Source organism: Sander lucioperca, chromosome 6, assembly GCF_008315115.2.
Source record: "Sander lucioperca isolate FBNREF2018 chromosome 6, SLUC_FBN_1.2, whole genome shotgun sequence".
Taxonomy (NCBI): Eukaryota; Metazoa; Chordata; class Actinopteri; order Perciformes; family Percidae; genus Sander; species Sander lucioperca.
Window position 1 is genome coordinate 10,935,343 of NC_050178.1, and position 20,930 is coordinate 10,956,272.

The window sequence follows — 20,930 nt, forward strand, 5'->3', positions numbered from 1 at the left end:
AGGAAAGGGGAAAAGCCAAAAAACACAATATGAGCACTATAAAAAATAAAATAATGTCGTTAAATTAAACAAATTATCCTTTTTTCATCATTTGTTTTACTGAATACAAGTGTGACCCTCGGTTTTCTTTAAGGACAAAAATAAAACAAATAATGTATGAGCACATTCAATGAACAGATATAATAATTAATCAACAGACTACCACAGAGCATGTGCAACAGTCTTCTAGCGCCTACAGTGTCATCATTCATTTAACACAGGAAGTAAAGCAATACAGACTCAACTGATTCTGTTTGAGTCCAGTGCTGAAAAAGGTCCATTCCTCTGTTTTTACTTCCCACATGCATCTTTAATGTACAAACATGAATGTAATGATCTTTTGATGTTGTTGATCTTTTATGTATTGATATTTTTTAAAAACAGATTTCCATCCTTATGCCATAATGGCATCTCTTTGGTTTCCTCACATTCTTTAATGCAATCCCCTTTAAAATATATGATTGTGAAACTGCGGGAGGTTTTTGTTTTGTTTTTACAAAAGGGAGTCACATTCAGGGCATGACATGACAATGAACAATCCATTCAAAATATTGAATAGCGGTCCAGCCTCAAACATGAACAGGAAACGAAATTACTACAAGGGTTTAATTCTCACTGGCAACTGTCACAAACAGCAGGTCTGGGAGGAAGTGTGTCTTCTCTTATAATGTCACTGGAAATCTTTTGTTACATGACTGAGACCAACCAAATGATATGGGATCCTGGGTTGGGTTGAAGTGAAGTAGCTGGGACTGGGTCCAGTCTGGGCAACCTGTTCTCACTCCCAACTCGTAAAATACTGACACTTGGTCAGTGGCTCTCAGCGTCAGATACCGACGCAAAAATACACCCTTTAGCATCTGTATGGAACGCACCAGTCATAGCAGCAGCTCGACCGCGGCGCTGTAAGATGACGTATTAAGAGCGACAGCGGTTGCGAGTAGTATGAAAGACCGAAAATCTGCTCACCCAGGAGAACGAGGTTTGTGTCCCGTTCTTGTCCCACATGTCACCGAAACGTACATTTTGTAACCCCACTCACGATCTTTTCCTAAACCTAACTGTCCCATGTTGTGCCGCATGTCAGTTAAACGTACGTCCCGATACAGAGCGTCAAAAAGTGATGCCAAAAGTCCCGACCAAGCGTGTCTCAATATGACGCCGAAGGGCTAGACGCTAAAGGAGACTTCTTGCGTCAGTAACGACGTAGTCTCGCATTGCCAGACCTTCCTCCACAGCGCTGCGGAGGAGAGTCTGGATAGTCGACAGTCCACACAACATTCTGGGATGGGAGAGAAATGTGCTCTGGTTTATTGGCATTTCTTTAAACCAATCACAATCATCATGGGTTGCACTAAGCACCGGGCAGAGCCACGGTGCTGCTGCAAAATAGCCTCAGGAAGGAACTTGTTTTGGTGGAAAGTGTACGTTCAAAAGTTGTTTTAGTCATGCAACAGAAAACGCAGATTGGACATATACTGTAATCTAGCTAGCTATCTAGATTTACTTTGCAGAGATCTAAGGAGCAGTTCACGAGTTTAAAATTCCAACACAAAGTAAGCGGAAGGTGACAGACATCCGACCGAAAAAAGTGTGAAATCCTGGCGGAATTTCTGGGAGCAACGGAGCAATCTTGGAAGTGGAACGTCATGGACATAGACTACTAACAACGCCAAAGGCACCTGACCAAGCGTCGCTTTTCGAAGCGCTGGGAGTGAGAATGTGTTGGTCTGGGTTGATGAAGGTGCGGCTCAGACCCGAGTCTTCTCCGATGACAAAGGTGTTTTCTTCTCCCGCCGCCCCGTCGGTCCAGGGTTTAAGGAGCTTGGAGGGACCATGGGAAGGACCCTAAAGCTTGATCCCTGTAATAGCGGTCGCTGCAACACCTTGTCATGTCTCTGACTCCTGCCCTGCCAGTGGGATGACAAACACAGTGATGTCATCGCCTGAGCCCAGTCTTTCATTGGGTAGCCGCCAGCCGCGCTCTTTCAGCACGCCTCGGGACCTCATCAGCAGGTCCTGGGCTGCCAGAGTGTACCTGTGTGACACACAGAGGGCAGAAAAACAGTCATTACATTAGTGAGATACACTACAATTTAAGACTTTCACAAACACACGTAAAAAATACAGATTTATATTCAATCACGTAAGTATAGCAGACAAAATATAGCTTGCTTTTTGTACAGTGGTCACTAAAAAAATGATTTTAGTGCCTTCACTTTCTGACTCAATCAGTTGGGTAGCACTTCATTTTACCCTTATTTACCATTGATAAGGAGTATACAGACATTTAATAAATGGTTTATATGCTACAATGTCACTGTAAGCAGATATAATTTCTTTTAAAGGTTTTTTTTATGTAGTTGTCAACAACTTTACCTTCTCAATATAACACAGTTGAAATGATATAGGAAAAGTTTAATTGTTGAAAATACTGTGCATTAACACACGCTTAAAAATGTCCTTATATCTGCTTATAACTAGGTATAAATGACAAAATGGTAGGCCAATTTAAAATAAAGTGTTCCAGCTGAAGCCATAACTTAACCTATACTACAGTATATATATACATATATATACTGTACTTAGTTACAAAACCTATAAGCATAACTTTGCAGAAGTCCTGAGTATTTGTCACCACCTATTGGACATACTGAGTACTAAAACCAAAAACATGTACTGTATGTTAGGTTAGTGCCCATATCAGTGCCCCATGACCAAAAGGCACTGACAAAAAGCCTGGAGTGGCTGCCCACTGCTCCTATGTAAGCCAATGGGATGGGTTATATGCAGATGACAAATTCCATTTCTCTGTGAATGACAATAAAGGCACCTTTCAGCTTTACTACTTTACACTGGATTTATAAAACTGTAGCTTTGAAAACGTAGTTCCATGTACAACATGTTCACACATCACATGAAAGAACATATAGCCAGAACAGAAAAACCTAATGTAAAAGATTATTTGGCATACCTCATGGGATCAGATGGGTCACAGCAGGATAAGTAAGCTGACACAGCATCTGCCACTTCCCTGTCTGTTGTTACGTCCCACAATCCATCTGTGCCCATGACCAAGACATCGTCTGGGCCGTGTTTGTTTTCATCCAAGTTATAAACCTTCACCTGTGACAGAAAGACACATTATTGATCATGTTTTATTAATCATGCTGTCATGATTTATAAAACTATTATGCATAAAGATTGTCTATCAAGAGAGGCGGAAAGTATTTTTAACTCCATAAAATAAATAAGAAGAGCTGTAATGCAAGATACTAAAAAAAGGATGTGTGCACTTGTATATTCCTAAAAAAGGTTCAAATGACTGCATGTATTACAGCCCTAATACATTGAAGAGGGAATTTGATCTTGAAGATATATTTAGATATTTACAAGCCAGGGATAAATATGTGAAGGAAATAAAAAAAGACAATTTTTCCACTGAGGGCTCCACAGTGAACAAAGTTCTGGTGGGTGCACTTGATCAGAACAATTCAAGAATCATCTCAAAACTGTGTCAGGGCTGACAAATGAATTTAGTCACAAGTGAGTATGAGACAGCCTGATAAAGCCTGTGGTCAAAAGACTTGTTTGCACAGACACAAGCTTCTCAATGCGCACCAACTTATTTCTGTTTATTTTAAATTGTATTTTGGATAGATAACAGAGGTATTAAGAAGATCTCTAAAATTCTACTGAATGCCTGCACAAAAGCCATACCTAAAAATCTTGATATCACAATATGTACATAAAAACTGTACAGTAAGAAACATATACCGCACTCGGTTTCCATGAGTTGTTGATGTTTGTTTCCTCCATCTTATAATTACATAAAAGGTCAAACAAATGCTAAAGTAAATTCAGCTCTGTAGTTTCTCTGCACCAAAACTGAGCCACAAAAGCATATCGTGAGACACAGCTTTGAGCAACAAAGTGAAGCCCGGGGCCCTAAATGCTCCAATGTGGCTAAAGCGGCGATGCTGAGGCGACTCCTCAGGCGGCGACAACCAGTGCTGCTTCTGTCTCCTCACACTCACCTCAGGGACGCATGAGAGGAAGGGCTTGATGTAAATGTTGGAGTTGTACACCTTCAGATCATGATCTCCTAGCCCACGGGTCACTCCGATTGTCGCCATGACACGTGCCTGTGTACGGACAAACACACACACACACACACACACACACACACACACACACACACACACACACACACACACACACACACACACATACACACACAATAATCTCGCATTTCCAGACCTTTCTCCACACAGTAATGTAGGTTATTTGTTCGGGATGTGATTCCGTTCTAGGAAAATCCACTTAGGAGAGATTATTAAATGAAGACCATGTTCTTTCAGAAAATAATAAAAATGTGGAGCAGGTCTCATTTTTACCCGGGTGGAAACTGAAGAATTTAACGAATAACTTGTATATGTAACAATGCCACATCATTTAAATAATCTGCACAGACAGACTCAAAGATAGATAGCATGACACACAATAATAATAATATATCTGCTGTAGATAATCTTTGTGTCGAGTACAATGCATTGCATTTTCTCTGTTTCTTACCTTTTTACCCTCTCCGTATATCAGGGGGAATTTCAGATCATCTTCAACGATCGTTTTATAAGCCCTACACAACAAAACAACCATCAGATCTCAGATGTAAGTTACTGAAATACGGAAAATTATTCAACAACAATTTTGATTAACTTCAACAAGAAGAAAATTAATTGTTTAAGTCATTTTTTTAAGCATCAATGCCAACAATAAGAATAGAATAGAATAGAATGCTTTTTATTGTCACTATACACATGTACAATGAGATCAAAAGCAACTCCTTTCCCAGTGCCAACATATACATATTTCACTGGTTCTAGTTTTCCAATGTTATTATTTGCTGCTTTTCTTAGTTTCTTTTTATCAATGTGAAATTAATATTTGGGGTCTCAAACTTGTTCCATAAGCAATTTGAACAGGTCAACTTGAGCTGCAATGGACATGTCAACTATTTTCTGACATTTTATAGACTAAACAAATGATCGATTAATCTAGAAAATGATTGTTATGGTTGTGTTTATTTCTGTTTCCTGTTTTACTTTGATAGTCTGGTTTTCTGTCTTGTTTTGTCTGGATTTACTTCCTGTCTTGTGTTTTCCTGCCTTTTTTGATTGTTCTGCCCAGCCCTAATGTGTTTCACCTGTTTCCCAGCCCTTGTGTCACCTGTCTCGTGTTACCTCGTTACCCTGTGTATTTAGTCTTTGTGTTTTCCCTTGTCCTGTGTCAGATCATTGTGTTTTGTTTCCAGTTTGTATTTCTGTTTGTTTGCCTTCCCGGTTCGTGTTAGAGTTTCTGTTTTACTTGGACTTTATTTTTGGATTCCCGTTTTGCCTGCTTGTTTCCAGGACTCCTTTGGTTTTTGTGCATTTTTTGAGTTTATTAAATCATGAAAACTGTCCTCAGTTTCCACTTCTGCGTTTTGGGTCTGCATTTTTCCAGCCTTCCATGACATTGGCAGATTAATCGCTAAATAAAATCATCGTTGACTATAGGATGCCCTGTACAGAGTTTACAGGAAAAGTGATTATGTGTCAGACATGATTTTAAAAAGGATCTCCAGGTTTACCAGCCAGTCATGGTGTGGTCTCTGTAGAGCATCTTTTTGCCCAGCTCACTGTGCTGGATCCTACGAGGGAACTCAATGTGAGTGAACTCATTACCCAGGAGCTCTGGCCTCAGGAAGCCCTGGAGTGACACAAAATGGGGCAGGTAGCATCAAACTACAGAATAAAATGCTTTACTTACAGTTTTTCTCAGTCGCTTTGGTACATTTCTCAGATCAGAATTGAAATTCTCAGAACTACCTGTTCAATCTTCACATCACTGTGTCACTTGTGCACATCAAAAAAAAATTTGAACAAATTGCAAATGCTTTGGTACATCCATGCAAATGATTATGTACAATTCTCTGCTGTTTCCTACATTATCAATTGCTTATGTCATGTTGATCAAAATGTATTATAATGGGTCTCTGATGAATATTCTCACCCCCACAACATTTAGGCATTAGTTCATAGCATAAGTCTTTACATGCAAAATGGTTGAACAAGTTATCATATGTCAAGCATATTTCTATACATTTCCATTAGATTTTTTTCTAAATCTGTCCTGAATTGGCAAATTGCTCCCAGGTGAATCTTGACTTTCTCTAACGAAGGTGCATCTCATGAACCATCAACTGGCAAGTATATATATAGCCGCACAACACAATGTTACAATGAACGTCAGGAGGTGTAGGAAGACTGCACTGTAATTCCTACAGCACTGCATGTACAGTTTTCCCTAATGAGATGTCCTAGGTTCACATTTTTATTTATTTTTTTGTGCTATGCAGTGCTGTCTTTTCCTTTCTGTATCGCAATGACATGGTCTGTCAAGAAATTACAATACAAACAGTAAAAGTGTAAATGTGAATCTTGTCCAGTCTCTTGCAATCAAACTCCCACATACACTAAGGTGTAACCTACAATTTACAATAATTGTCATCAAAACTTTAGCCATTGTATTCATCACAACATCCCTCCAGAGTACACTGTTATATTGACAACATGACTAAGCAATTTGACTCTCTTATCCATACACAATGACACAAGGACTTGTCATTCTGATGGCACTGACATGTTCATTGACACAGATATTTACTTTTGAGAGATGAACTATTTTGCAGGTAATCCATGGTGTTTTGCTATTTGTACGAATTGTTTTGAGAAATGCACTTACTGTTTTGCAAATGTCGAGGATGATTCGAGAAATGTACCAAAGTGACTGAGAAAAACTGTAAGCCTAAATGTCTGTCACGACTCTGAAGAAAAGCTATAAGATTGCATGGGTAACAGAAGACCTGCAGTACAGTATGCTGTATACTGAAGGCACATAACAGCTCCCCTTTTTAGCAGCAAACACCATCCACACACTCTGTGACTCAGAACTACAACCAGCTACTAAAACGGAAACCAATGAATGTCAGATTATTTCAGTGTGATACAATATTTCTTCCCTCGTCTTCAGGATCATCTCACTCATCTTTAAACCTTGTTTGACTAGTAAAGATCAACTGTTTATATTTATACTTCCTTTTACAGCTTGCTGTGCACTTACAATATTATAAAATCCCCATGAACAAATTCCATACAGTTAGTTTATGTGTCTGTTGGTAAAATAATTGTATTTGAAACATAGAAGACAAGAATACCAGATACTGTAGCCGCTGCCTCTCTGACTCAGGTGTGAATTCATTTGTCATGGGAATAACTTCATTATTTCGTATGATTATGGCCCTGCAGGGAGAAAGAGGGAGGGGAGACAGGATTGAGAAGGTTCACACAGACAGAACCACATTTTGTTTTATACAAACAGCTCGGAGTAGGTTGGTCGGTAGGAAAAGGCTACGTGATGCTGCAGTATGCAAAGTGAACCTCAGGGGGCACAAGAAGCTATAGACTGAGAAGATTTCCAATGACTATAATGCTAGATGGAATTACACAGATTTGATCCTGTAGTCTGCAGTAGAACATTTTTCTCAGTTCTCTCACCTGCTATCGCCAGCATTGGCAATGTAGAGTTTCCCCATTAAATAAATGGCAGCTAAGGCACAACACCCACCAGAGATGGCATACGACATTTTTTCCTTTTCAATTAGGTCATCCTGAAATAAAAAGAGAAAAATCAAAGTTAAAAACAAAAGGCCCCAAAACCTCAGTGTTTTGAGAGCTCACTTTGCCTCTCATTATCCTGAATAGCTAAAACACAAAACAGCAGTGCTGATGGAGAGAAACAAGGAGGCTTTGAGGAATACATTACATAGGCTGTAGGTTATTATCAGTGTCATCTACACCAGACAGTGGTTGCATCAGAGTATCACTTTGAGTTTACTTACAGATTCGGCCTATTTGCCCAATTTAAAGGAGCACTGTGTAGCAGGGGTTGCACTAGTCTATATCCTTCGCATTCCACTTCCGGGATTGCTCCGGTGCTCCAGGAAATTCCGCCGGATGCATTTATTTCCGTTTCCTTCCGCCTACTTTGTGTTGGAATTTTAAATTCGGTGGATTTATGAGGACTATGGTTAACTGCTCCTACAATCTCTGCATTGGTAAATTGAGACAGCTAGCTAGACTTTTTGTCCAATCTGAGTTTTCTCTCGCACGACTATTTTGCTGTAGCTCTGTGCTGAGTTTAGCACCGCTCATGATGATTGTGATTGGTTTAAAGAAATGCCAATAAACCAGAGCATGTTTTCCTCCCATCCCTCGAATGCTATGGGGAGTAGCCAGACCCTCCTTCAGCGCGCTTTGGAGGAGTGTCCGGCACAGCGAGACTAGGGTTGCACCATAGACTGTATATAAGAATGGACCAACAGATCCCGTTGCTCTGGACGGAGACCAGTAAAGGCCTTTAGAAGCACTTTTTTGGTGAGCGCTGAGCGTTACTGCGCAGCCTCCAACTGAGAAAAACGACGTAAATGTGACGTGAGCAACGTGTCTGAAAGTTGTAAGTCTTCTGGTAGCTGTGCCAAGAGAAATCTCAATCATTCCCAATCTTGCAGAGAAGGAGAGCGTAGGTATATGTAAGGAGATAACGTGGACACAGGCTAATTATTGCTAACTAAAATGCTAGTTAACATTAGTATTAGTATTACACTTAAACAGCTAATGTAAGTCCAAACTGCCTGCGAGCTTCTCCTGTACTATACGGTAATTCCTCTACTATGCGACAGTAAGTCGCGTGGTTATGACACAATCGTTAGCCTATTTTTACAAAAACGTCTGCTACGGAGCCATAACGTGAGGTACAAGGTAATGGAGCCTTTTATACATTGTTGTGTTTCTTTAGAAATAAACAATGGACAAATAAAGTCTTTAAACGCTTCAGATGTAAAGTTATCCGCGGTCAAAGTGACGTCAAAATGAATGGCAGTCAATGGAATGCTAACGTCGGGTGATCGCTTTGTAGCATCAAAATGGCGCCATAGGAGATTCGAGCTCTGAGGCGAAGCTTACCCCCTTGGGTTGCACAGACTAATCAACTAGTCGACATTACTCCTCCGCAATAATGTTCTGAACTTGACATTGATTAGTCGCTGATCATGTGGTTCACTAACAACAAACAACATAGACCTGTAGCACTGTCACTGGCAAAATAAGTCAAAAACCCAGCTCATTTGGAACTTCATTTTTAAAGGCACGGAACATTTGGGACATTAGGAGATGGCGTGAGAGGACGAGGAGAGCTGCTTTGTAGCTGTTTGGATTTTTGCGATGCTAAAGGACGTTTGCAGTCAGCTGTTGGTGTAAAGATGCGCTAGGAGCTATGTGCTAATACTAACGTTACAGATTACTACGTTACGGATTTTCGCATGGAGTCCAACGTAGGAGGTATACACGCTACACTTGAATGGCCATTTAAATTGTGTGCACACATACAGTAACTAAGCATAAACCCAATGCATTGGTTGCCAATGAGGACGGACAATAGACTTTGATTGACTGATAACGGAGATGGGTGATGCAGCGTTGGACATAATTATGACACTGGTGCGCATAAAGTTACCGCTGGTAAACCCATAGTGTGAGTAGCGGTGTTGAAGCACAAAACGAAAAAACAGGTAACGTTAGGATCACTGCAAAAGCGCTTGCTGATAAATTGGACACATTGCAAAATGCTAAAAAAGGCTAAGCTACACAAAGCAAGCATCTTAAGAAAATCAATACAAGGGTTGATATTGAAAGGTGATAAAATACATACAGAATGCAAAGCATTCCCTCCTCCTGTGAATTTATTAGTCTAATGACTGAAAAAAATGTCAACGACGTCATCAACGGCTAGTTGATGTCGACTTGACTTTCATCACATCAGAGTTTAAAAAATCTGTAATGCCATGAAAGTCATGTAACCCCTAGGGTGTAGGATTTAGGCGGATCTACTGGCAGGAATGGAATATAATATTTATAATTTTGTTTTCATTAGTGTATAATCACCTGAAATTAAGAATCGTTGTGTTATCGCTAGCTTAAAATGAGCTCTTCATATTACATTACATGTCATTTAGCTGACGCTTTTATCCAAAGCGACTTACAATTAAGTGCTTTCAACTGTGAAGGTTCAAACTCCAGACCACAAGTAGTAAGTGCAAATACAGTAGCTTTAAATAGGCAAAGCTACAAAGAGACAAATGAAAGTGCTTCATATCTACATAGGGAGCGGATCCTCCTGTTAGATGCTAGAATGTTGATACCAAACGTAACTGGCCTACAGCGCAAGAGTCAACACTTAAGTTAGCAGCTAGCTATGAGGTTAAGGTTAGTACGTTTTAAAGACAGGGTTTGGATTAGGGTTACATCTTGTTACTTATAAGGTGAGTTACGTCTTTATCAAAAATGAATTATAAAGAAACAATCTGCTGCGTTTGGCCTCATATTTATTCACTACAACAATGCTTTGTAGCAGGTTTCATTTGACCAGCTGGAGATCACCAAATTTGTTATTGTATTGTATCATCCTCTTGGCAAAATAAATGTCTGTACAAAATGTTATGGCAATCCATCCAATACTTGTTAAAATACTTCAATCTGGACCAAAGTGAGAGAAAATTAGATTTACCAACATAAGATCTTTCTCTTTCTCCCTTTGGTGGCCTTTGGTACATCTCATAACAGAACATCTAAGATAGTAAGTGTTTTCTGGGAATAGAAGTTCAAAATCTTCAGTATTGTTTCAGTTTGAAGATACAAAAATTTTAAAATACCAAGGGCCGCTTGAAATATACAACAGACTGCTGTCTTGTTTTCTCACATATTTTGTTAGTAATCATCTGCTCACCATCTGTGTGAAGGCGGTTTCTATGACTCCCATCACCAGGCTCTCCAAACTGACAACCTTCTCCATGTGAAAGCGTAATGAGGAGTCGTTGACAGCATCAGGGTCTTCTGTTTCCTGTGCAGCTCCCTTCTTGGTGTCCGCCTGGTACGGGCTGCCGTTCTTGGCCAGGCAGATAGGAGGTGCACTGGTGGGGTTCTCCAGCAGGTGGAAGATTTCTCCCAAACGGTCTCTAATGAGGCGGTGAAGAAGCTTGGAGGCCATGATGGCAGCGCCAGAACCTGCGTGTCCATCATACACGCCCCAAAAGTGAAGAGGGATTCCTGTACCATCCTGAAAAAATGCATTCTAATTAATACTTTTTATTGCCACACAGACGTTTCTTCAGTGTGTTTCTCAGGCAAAACTTTGAAATTGCCTCAAAACTTTGAGATTGCCTGAGAAACACTGCCTTTATATTTTATTATCAACATTAAGCATCCAGCACCCAGTCTTTCAAGTTTCAATGTGAGTTGAGCGTGTTAGGTCTTATTTTTTATGAACATAAAAATGTATAAAATAAATGCAGTACAAATAGTAGTAGTGCTAGAAAATTTATAGAAAAAGTAAAAAATCCTACGGTTGTGGTTTAAAAACCTATGAGATTACAACTCTGAGCAGAAGGTACAGATTTGTGAGGGTTTAGAGGCTCTGGTCTGCAGCTGGTGACATTTTTTAATACTGAAACACAGTTGTAGCTTTAGTTAGCAGCATCTAGATTATAACAATGGGAAAGCTGGAAAGGCATCAAAATCGTGTTGCTTTACTTTTCACGATTCATTTGGCATAGTTTAAATCTAAAACCTACAATCAAAATCCATTCTGTGATTTCCGTCCTAACAGCATCTACACAAGTGATGGAAACACATATGCAGACATGGTTACAAGCAAAGTTGGCCTGACTGATGACAGATGAAGAGGCACAAAACATCTGCTTACCGCTCTGATGTTAGACTCAAGAGGGGGATGGGTGCAACAAGGGATGATGTAATTCATTTACACCAAATGGAGGAAGAGAATGTGTGTGTGTGTGTGTGTGTGTGTGTGTTAGCTCTCTTCTTGGTCTAACCACCTCCTGATGCTGCTAAGTCCTCCACTATGTTCACCAGCAGGTTGAACTATGTCTGTTGGCTGTTTAGTACAGAGACAGGTAGTGTATAGTGGGTTGTTAGAGCTGAGAGCTGTGCCACTGACCAAAGCAATGAGCTGAAAGATGTTAAAACGCTAAGTAGATATTTGTCTGTGGGTTTTGTATCTACAAGTGAATCCTTCAACATTGTTGTCATGTGATCCATTGTTAACATAAAGAAGATTATTGATTAAAGCTGCTTTAAAAAAAAATGTAATGCAGCGAGAGAAACAAAACTGGCACTTTAAACTGTACAGAGATAAGATAAGACAAACTTAAAAAAAAAAAAATAGTAGAATTTGGCTAAAAATCTTCTTTTTGAGACTTTGAGGTCTCTTATTTACTACACATCTGAAGGTGAAGATACAAACATTCCAAAAAATACTTATCTTGTATATTTTCTAATCACTGGGATTTCTGATGCTTTGTAATGACAAAACCAGGAACAGTGAGGGATATTTCAGAGACATTTTGATGGTAGTATACATAGTGGAAAATTTGAAGTTCCACAGGGACTGGAGGTGAATCCATCAGTGCCACATGGGATAAGAAGACACAACTATTGGGTATCATATAACAACAATACTACGCAATGATGTGATTATAATTTCAATCCACTACTGTTTGGACTATATTTAATTTATTAAGAATTCCAAATACCTCAGAAACGTTCAGGACTTAGAGTACACTGACGTCAGATTTAAAAACATTATCACTAGATGTTTATTCGGCCAGAAATTCCATCCCTCATTCACTGACTCCTGTTCTTATGTTCGGGACCTCGGCCCTTCGCTCACCCCATTGTCCTCCAGCAGAGAGGAGTTGCGCTGTTTGCTGCTCGGCTTCTTCACAAACAATTTCTCACAAGAGGCCTGGTCCTCGTTCAGCATGCTCTTCCCCGCATTGATCACCCTGATGGAGAAAGAGGCAAGGAAGAAAGGTGAGTCTGGAGTCAGATGATTTATGTAGTGTTTGCTACGTCTAACCGCATGAAAATATAACAGCAGCCAGAAATATGGAGAGAGTTGAAGAGTGAGGGAAAAAATGGGGCAGGATGCTGTCATGTCCAGAGGGAACTTGCAGGAGGGATTAAGTGTTTTTATTATGAGCTGATGTCTGCAGAGGATAATAGCTTTGGAGTAATGTACTGTTTTATACTCTAGCAGCATCGTCTACCCTGGTGTGTGCTGCAGCAGTGTTCACTGAAGGTACCGATGCAGAACAGTGGTGAAAAGAGTGGTTAAGCTGAAACTGTGCTACGTAGCTCTAAGAAAAATAGTAATAAATAGTGACAGTTTTCCTGTTATGCTCATACAATCTCATCACATTATTATATTGACCATATGAGGGGTTGTCATGTCATGTTCTAGCTCTACAAGTAATGTTTAAAGTACTTTTAATTGAATGATATACAGTTTTAGATTTCTGAATGTGTTTTCCTAACCGCTACAGGTAGCAGTTGATGTCCATTCATGTAAGTACATTATGAAAATCAACTAGCAGATACTTGAAGCTTGCTTAAGTTGTATAATCCTAAACCTGCATCAATTGTTTTTCTGTTTAGTTTTTGCTACTTGGTGGTTGCCAGCCAAGCGCAACAAACTGTAAATCCAACACTGACGTATTATATATGGCATTGTTATGTGTTAGCAAACTTGCATATCCAGCAGACACAATGCAACATTAGCATTCATTTGGGGTCCTGTTTTTGGCCACCTGGAGATTTTAAGTCCAATGTTTATTCTTCTTTTAGCTCAGTTTTGCTCGCCAACAACTCTTTAGGGAAATATGTGGATTTAGCTGCTAAAGAACACAATGTTAACTAGCTAGTCGCTATGTAGTTGCATCTTTGGTGGAAAACAGCTTCCTCGTGGGTCTGGAAATAAGCTTGATGAGGGTAAACCAAAACAGTTGCGGGCCGTAAAACCAAAACAATAAGCTGAAAGAGCTGTAGAGCTGATGGGAACTGCAGAGTCGGATGATAATACTCTCAGAGTTTTCAACTACAAGCAACTGATTTTATATTACCTATATTAATTTCATCCATTATTAAAGGAGACATATTATATACCATTTTCAGGTTCATACTTGTATTTCTACTATGAGTTTCTACTAGAACACCTTTACGTGCTTTAATGTTCAAAAAACACTTTCTTTTTCGCATACTGCCCATGGCTGCTGCACCTGTATTTACCCTCTGTCTGAGACGCTCTGTAGGAGCGCCTGTCTCTTTAAGCCCCTCTCCCGAAAAAGCCCAGTCTGCTCTGATTGGTCTGCTTTTCCATATCTCCGGAGTCTCCGCATCTGTGCTCTGCTCTTCTGTCGCTGCCTCTGTACAGAACCATTTATTGGTGATTTTTTACAATTTAAAGTCTTGCTATATACTCCGTTGCAGTCAGTCTCCACCTGCAACGGAGTATATAGCGAGACTTTATATTGTAAATAATCACCATTAAAGGCTTCTTAACCAGATACTACCCAACCGGAAATGTTCCAGCAAGAATGTGATCTGAATTATTGTAGAAATTAACAACATTGGCAGCCAAGATTACAGATGTTCCTGGCGTTAGCACGTAGCTACATATGGCCATAGACTGTATATAGAATGGACCAACAGATCCCGTTGCTCTGGACGGAGACCAGTGAAGGATATTAGAAGCACTTTTCCGGTGAGCGCTGAGTGTTACTGCGCAGCCTCCAACTGAGAGAGACAACGTAAATGTGACGTGAGCAACCTGTCTGAAAGTTGTAAGTCTTCTGGTAGCTGTGCCAAGAGAAATCTCAATCATTCCCAATCTTACAGAGAAGGAGAGCGTAGGTATATGTAAGGAGATAACATGGATACAGGCTAATTATTGCTAACTAAAATGCTAGTTAACATTAGTAATTAAACTTAAACAGCTAATGTAAGTCGAAACTGTCTGCGGGTTTCTCCTGTACTATATATATATATATATATATATATATATATATATATATATTCATTTGGTCAGCTTTACTCAAATTACCACACAATAGTAATCTCTCAGCAACAACAATTAATCAGATTTTATGTTCACTCTGATAGATTACACAGCTATAGCACGTTTCAGGAATCTGCTAATTCATTTTTTCATACTTTACTGAAGTGAATGGAAATGAATGGCTGCCTGGAACAGTGGGAAACAATACATCCACAAATCTAAAATACACTAGAATGTTTTGCAAAATGGTAAAGTATATGCAATCTATAGTAAATGTGCTACAACATACAAACATCCATTGGCATGATGCTTTAAGCTGCCACATTAGGCAGACTGGGGAAGGCTGCAGTGTGGACCTCATGCTGGCATATTACATAACATTTTCAGTTTCAATTATAGATAAATGTTACATTAGCTGGATAATACCGCATAATGCCTATACACAATTCCAGTAATTTAAGTATTGTCATTAAGATTCCCTCTGAAACTTCTGCAGAGGAGGGATTAGTCATTTATCAGTTACTGCTGGGATCATCAGAGCAAGGACAAAAAGGGTAAGAGACCAAAATGAAAGAGAGACTGGCAGTGAGAGCGAAAGATGAAAAACTGCAGTCAAACAAAGGAGACGAGAGAAATCCAGAGTAAAATTCTCATCAAAATGAAACCTTTGACCTCTCACTTTCCGAATAGTTCAGCTGATTACAATCACTGCAGAAAATGGTCGCTGTCTGACCAAAAGCTTTGATATCAGAGAGCAGCAGAAATGAGGCAAAAAAATGGAACTGCTGCCCAAATCTGGATTATAAAAAGCTCTTTCACTGTCAAATCAGTTGAAAGCAGCAGGCAGGCACCACAGTGTCCTGCACTGCACTGCCTGCATTAGAACTAATAACAGGGAAGAATTTACAGTCGCCTGATTGTCGTCTAAACTTTTTGCCAAGGCCAAAAGTTGGCACAAAAGATAAAGTAGACGTTTTTAATTATTTGCTTTTATTGGATGCATCAGCCATTGGAGGCCGACAGTATGTTAGGCTGGGTGAAAAAATGCCACCATAATACTTCTTATACTGTTTTGTCTTATAATGTCACTCCTCTTACAGTAAGACAATTTCACATTGTGGCCTTTTAAATAAACATATTTTATATTAGTGAAGTTAATAATGCTGAATAAGACATCATAGTGGAATCATTACCTTGTTACAGTACCTTACAAATGAGAAGTTCCTGACATAACCATAAATCATTTCACTTTTTTTGACAACAGACAAGGTTGAATATGAAAGCAAATGCCTATTTTTCTACATTTTTGCAGTGTGATGAAGTTTCCCCACTCCCACAGTAACGAATAAACAATTATTCTCTGTTTGGAAAGCAGTCACATGTGCTGAATGAGCTATAATTGAACATAATGTTGGCGGTGTGGGAGGATGTGATTCTAAACCAGGAGCTCAAGCCTTCCTATAATGTGACTTAACTCTTTCGCATATCTGTGTTTCGGTCATATGTCTCCACAACTTGTGACTGAAAACCATCTTGGCCATGTTTGGTAAAAGTATGTTTGAACCCTCCTACTGAATAGTATATTATGCAAGGAAAGTTCATAAGAGGAAGTTGAGAGTTTTAAAAAAGAGACAAATTCTGAAGTAACATGTAAAGCTGTGGTTAATTAATGTTGCAATTCACCTCGTGTCTTGCAACTCAAGAAAGGCTGATGCAAGATTGTGTGGTTCAATCAGAGGCAGATCTGTGGTGCATGTAATCTATTGAATGAAAAAACCTTTGGAATAATCCTTTTAGATTTTGCGTTGTCTATCATTTTCTCACAACACAGACACATTTGGGAATAAAAGAGCTGACTGAGGATTTTTACAAATGTGAATGTGAGCATATCACATGAAAAAAACCTGACTCCCCGTTTGCTGCTAAACTATGCTACATCAGGTGGACGTGAGCAGCTAAACAAACACTGCAGGTCTGTACAAAGTGTTCATCCGTAGCACGTAAGAATTAGTCTAGTCATAATCTGAATTCCTTTTCAGGGAGGGGAAATTGTTCTTAATGTTTGCAAGACGCAAGGTGGAATGCTGAAATGAAAACTCACACTGACAAATCTGCAATAACATATACTGCCGTAACTTAAATATTACTTAGAAAAGTATGCAGGTACTGTAATTAAAACATGCTGCAACTCATAAACTGTCTCACCATCACTTCAGGATCTGGACACAGAAAGTATGAACGAGGATAAGAGTGATATGAACATAAACAGGTAAATAATGATGTTCAATGCATTGAAATGCATGTGAACATTACCTTGCAGTTATCTACACTTCAACTTTCTATGAGAGCAGTGAGAGTGACCCAAAACATTAAAGTTGCAGCCGAACAGCTAAACAATGAACTGAAACTCACTATAAACTCTGTGAAGCCGAGGGGAGCCATTAGATTCACCACTACCAACGACGCCTCTAACATTACACATTGTTTTCACATTGTCATTTGATACATTGTTATTATAAAAATATTGATTATAGTCGCTTTAACAACACCGCACTTTAAATATTACGTGTGAAAGGAGCTGTTCTCTATCCAAACTTTTTCAACATAAAATGATTCCGTTTAAAAGTCATCCGTTCTCCTATAGCTGCTTATTTTCTTCAGGATCACGGAGAGCTTTGATGACCCTTTTGTGCTCGCCTAACATCTGTTTATTTATGCATTATTAATAATATCACATAGAGTTATTATACCATAGTCAATAATCAATTATATATGAAGTCAGAGAGGTAGTATACATTATTTAAATTTGTTCCCATGCACATCTTGGCTTGAAATAAGAGAAAAAATATCTATGAATACATTTTCTAAAATGAGTCTTTGCCTCCTCACACTCTCTTTCACGAGCTCAGTGCCAGCGCCTGGAAGCTTGCCTCCATATTAAATTGTATCAAATAGCTATTTGACAAAAGCACTTTGAGTGGCTTACCATAAGTGCACTCACATGTTTATGCTGACAAATGCTGTACAGCAGCGTCATAGCATCAATTAAGACTCATTATCTCGAGCATCTGAAGCCTGTGTGGTGCTAAAACTGCGGACAGAATTTAGGTTCACAATTTGAACCTTTGAAATTAGACCCTATGTATCTGTCTAAATTTTGAGAAGCTCAACGCTTTTACTAACATAAGCTCATTACCACCATAATGACACTATTAAGTGATAACAGAGGAGAAGTTGCTGAGAGTCTGAATGTAAGCCAGTTGGCCATCATTGTTCCCACTCATTACAGCACAGGGGAAGTAAACACCAAGACAAAAGAGGTGACGCTGATAGATGCTCCAATAGATAAATCCTGCTCTGTGAAGATCATCATTTCAGCCAGATTGATCTAAAGTGATGTTGTGCGGTTTAATCCTCTGTGTTTCGGTCAGTCCACGCACATCACAGTTCATTTAACACCTTTTGAGTGCTTAGAATAGTCTTATCAGAGCCATATCAGCTGTGGGAGTAAATAAATGCTTCAATCAATCCCAAATAAACATTGCTGTACATTCATCCAAGTGTACAACCCTTAGAACCTGATAACAGCAGTAATTTGGCATTAACGCTAAACTTTAGAGAGTGGACATAGTCCTTATTTTCAGTTGCTGATCTTTTCAGTTGCATTCATTTGGGATGGATTTATTTTGTTGACTCACAATGTGTTAATTTAACACTTTTTGGATTTTTACACTCCAGCACTGACAGCTGATGCATGAACAGTTCAGCCGATTAGGTTGTGTTGTAAACAGCACTGCTAATGTTGTGATTACAGTTTCAGTGACTTAGATCAAAGTAATTTGCAGCAGAATGCAGATGACAACACTGATGATGGTGCGCACTCCCACATGCTAACCCCCCCTTTATGCATTACAGCATCCTCATTTGACCTCTCTCATTCTTCTCCGAGTCTTCTGTCCCCCTGAGACTCTCTGCATGAGTCAGCCGTTCTTTTTCCCGTTTCCACACTGGGTCGAGGAGGACAGGCAGGGGTGGTATAGTACACATACTGTACTGTAGGAATGGAGCTATGCAGTCCTTCATAACCCCTCCCCCTCCTCTGGGAGAGTCAAATGTGTGAAAGTTTTTTTTTTTTGCTCAGTGGGAATCGCCCGGACTGCAAATTCCGGTCAATAGTGTGAATTAAAAAGTGCTGCTTTGTTTCTACCTGAGAGAGCACTGCAGGTGTATTCGAGTATAAAAGCACCTGCAGTAAAGCAATGGGCACGAGGAGTGATGTTCTGCACCTACTCTCACAAAAAAATGTGAATGGTCATTGGTCACTAAACCTTTTTTTTTTTTGAAAGACGGAGATGAAACAACTTAAAGCAATAAACAAAAACAGGCTCCAATGCTCTTTGTGAATGACAAATACAAATAACCTCCCAGAAATTGAGCTCTCGTTGAGGTTATATGCATTTTCAAGGTATGAAAAAGGTCATGAATGTAAGAAAACACACAGAAAGGCTTGTTAGTTACATGCGTATCTAGACATTTCCTGCTTTCACTTTTGTATTGCCTGACAATCGACTTGAGGAGGAGCCTGTAGTCAAATAGGCTATCTTTGAACACAAATGTCACTGTCATGATAGGGAGCGTTTTGACTGATTATTACACTCCAAATAGCCAAATATCATTTACAGCAGGAGAGGAACACTGAGGTAGAAACTGTACAACAGCAAAAGGCCATGTTGGCCATCATTTGGCTGCTGCAGTGCTCTGAGGTGCTGAGGCTGCAGCAATCTCAGCCCAGGCTGACGCTCACCAGGACTAAAATCAGAATATTTGGTTAGGCTATGTGAATGATTTTTTTTCTGTGTGGACATTTCGTCAATGAACGCCACTTACTCTGCGTATCCTGTCCGCCAGGGAAGCCTGCTGTCTCTCTTTAACGTGAGCACCGGCCGTGATGCGTGCTCGGTTGAGTACTGCAGGAGCTCCGGGGTGAGGTCCAAGAAATCCGGCCGGCCGTAGGGGAAGCGCGGCGGCAGGCTGTCCGGTCCACAGGTCTGGCCGCCACCTGAGTGATGGTTGTGGTGGTGGTGTCCGTGAGGCATCATCCCTCCCACCAGAGTGGACATTGCGTTTTTAACTTTGCTGATCATCATCAGAGCCGACAGCAAAAGATCCGGACGGGAAATGAAACGCGATGCGATGTTACGTTAAAGAGAGAAAACAAACAATACACAGCCAGTGACTAGAAGCATTTCAGGAAGCGAATCTCCCCCCCCCCCCATTCTCTCTCCTCGGCCCCATGTGACAGCTTTCAGGCAGGCAGACACGATGTTTTCCTCATTCAAAGAGAATAAAGCTCTCACTGGCTGCGTACAGACTGTAATCCGGCAGATGGCTATCAACTCATCTCAGAAGGCAGGGCTTCACAGAGACGCGCAGCCAGCCCTGAACACACCAACAAGCATACACATCCAAAAAACAGCGACAAGAAATATTTATAGGTTGCTTTATTCACGAGGGTTAACAGATCTTAATGTGAAAGTCAGCCAATAACACATTTAGGAAGATATAGGCTATCATAATATGATGACCATTTATTTGGCCAACTGTAGCCTACTGTACAATAAAGGGGACTAAAAATGTAGCCTAATAGGCCTATTTACACTCTATAACACGTAACAGACACAATCTTTTTTGTTGTGAACATCCAAAAAGCCATCATTATAAATTTTGTAACTATTCACTTTATTAGAGCTTAATAACTATTTTAATAACGCGTTATAGATCCGGACATAAGGCATTGATGAACCAAATCTCTCTGGAAACATTGACTGTCAAGTGATTCATAAAGGTCAATGAATATCTCACTTTCTAACAGTCATGAA

General features: G+C 39.8%; 1 protein-coding gene across 2 annotated transcripts; it reads right to left on the bottom strand.

Moving 5' to 3' along the window:
* Nucleotides 1-1,398: 1,398 nt before the first annotated feature.
* On the bottom strand, nucleotides 1,399-20,514 carry ppm1j (protein phosphatase, Mg2+/Mn2+ dependent, 1J). 2 transcript variants are annotated; one of them, XM_031302063.2, is made up of 10 exons: nucleotides 19,939-20,494; nucleotides 12,886-13,000; nucleotides 10,924-11,253; nucleotides 7,638-7,750; nucleotides 7,298-7,382; nucleotides 5,672-5,790; nucleotides 4,615-4,678; nucleotides 4,077-4,184; nucleotides 3,014-3,165; nucleotides 1,399-2,077 (listed from the first exon to the last, which is right to left on the bottom strand). In XM_031302063.2, exons 1-10 carry the CDS (start codon nucleotides 20,196-20,198, stop codon nucleotides 1,930-1,932), a joined length of 1,494 nt encoding a protein of 497 aa, XP_031157923.1. In that variant the 5' UTR covers nucleotides 20,199-20,494; the 3' UTR covers nucleotides 1,399-1,929. The 2 variants fall into 2 exon arrangements, with proteins under 2 accessions (XP_031157923.1, XP_035858237.1); XM_036002344.1 differs by lacking the exons at nucleotides 1,399-2,077; nucleotides 3,014-3,165; nucleotides 4,077-4,184 and adding an exon at nucleotides 4,244-4,447 and having other exon boundaries at nucleotides 4,515-4,678; nucleotides 19,939-20,514.
* Nucleotides 20,515-20,930: the final 416 nt, after the last annotated feature.

Bases quoted from the DNA above. Each gene is read 5' to 3' on its own strand.
- ppm1j (XM_031302063.2), bottom strand. From the start codon at position 20,198: ATGATGATCAGCAAAGTTAAAAACGCAATGTCCACTCTGGTGGGAGGG. The intron at 13,001-19,938 runs GTAAGTGGCGTT...TTTCTCCATCAG, and splicing joins TGGCGGACAGGATACGCAGA to GGTGATCAATGCGGGGAAGA. The intron at 7,383-7,637 runs GTGAGAGAACTG...TTCTCCCTGCAG, and splicing joins GCCAATGCTGGCGATAGCAG to GGCCATAATCATACGAAATA.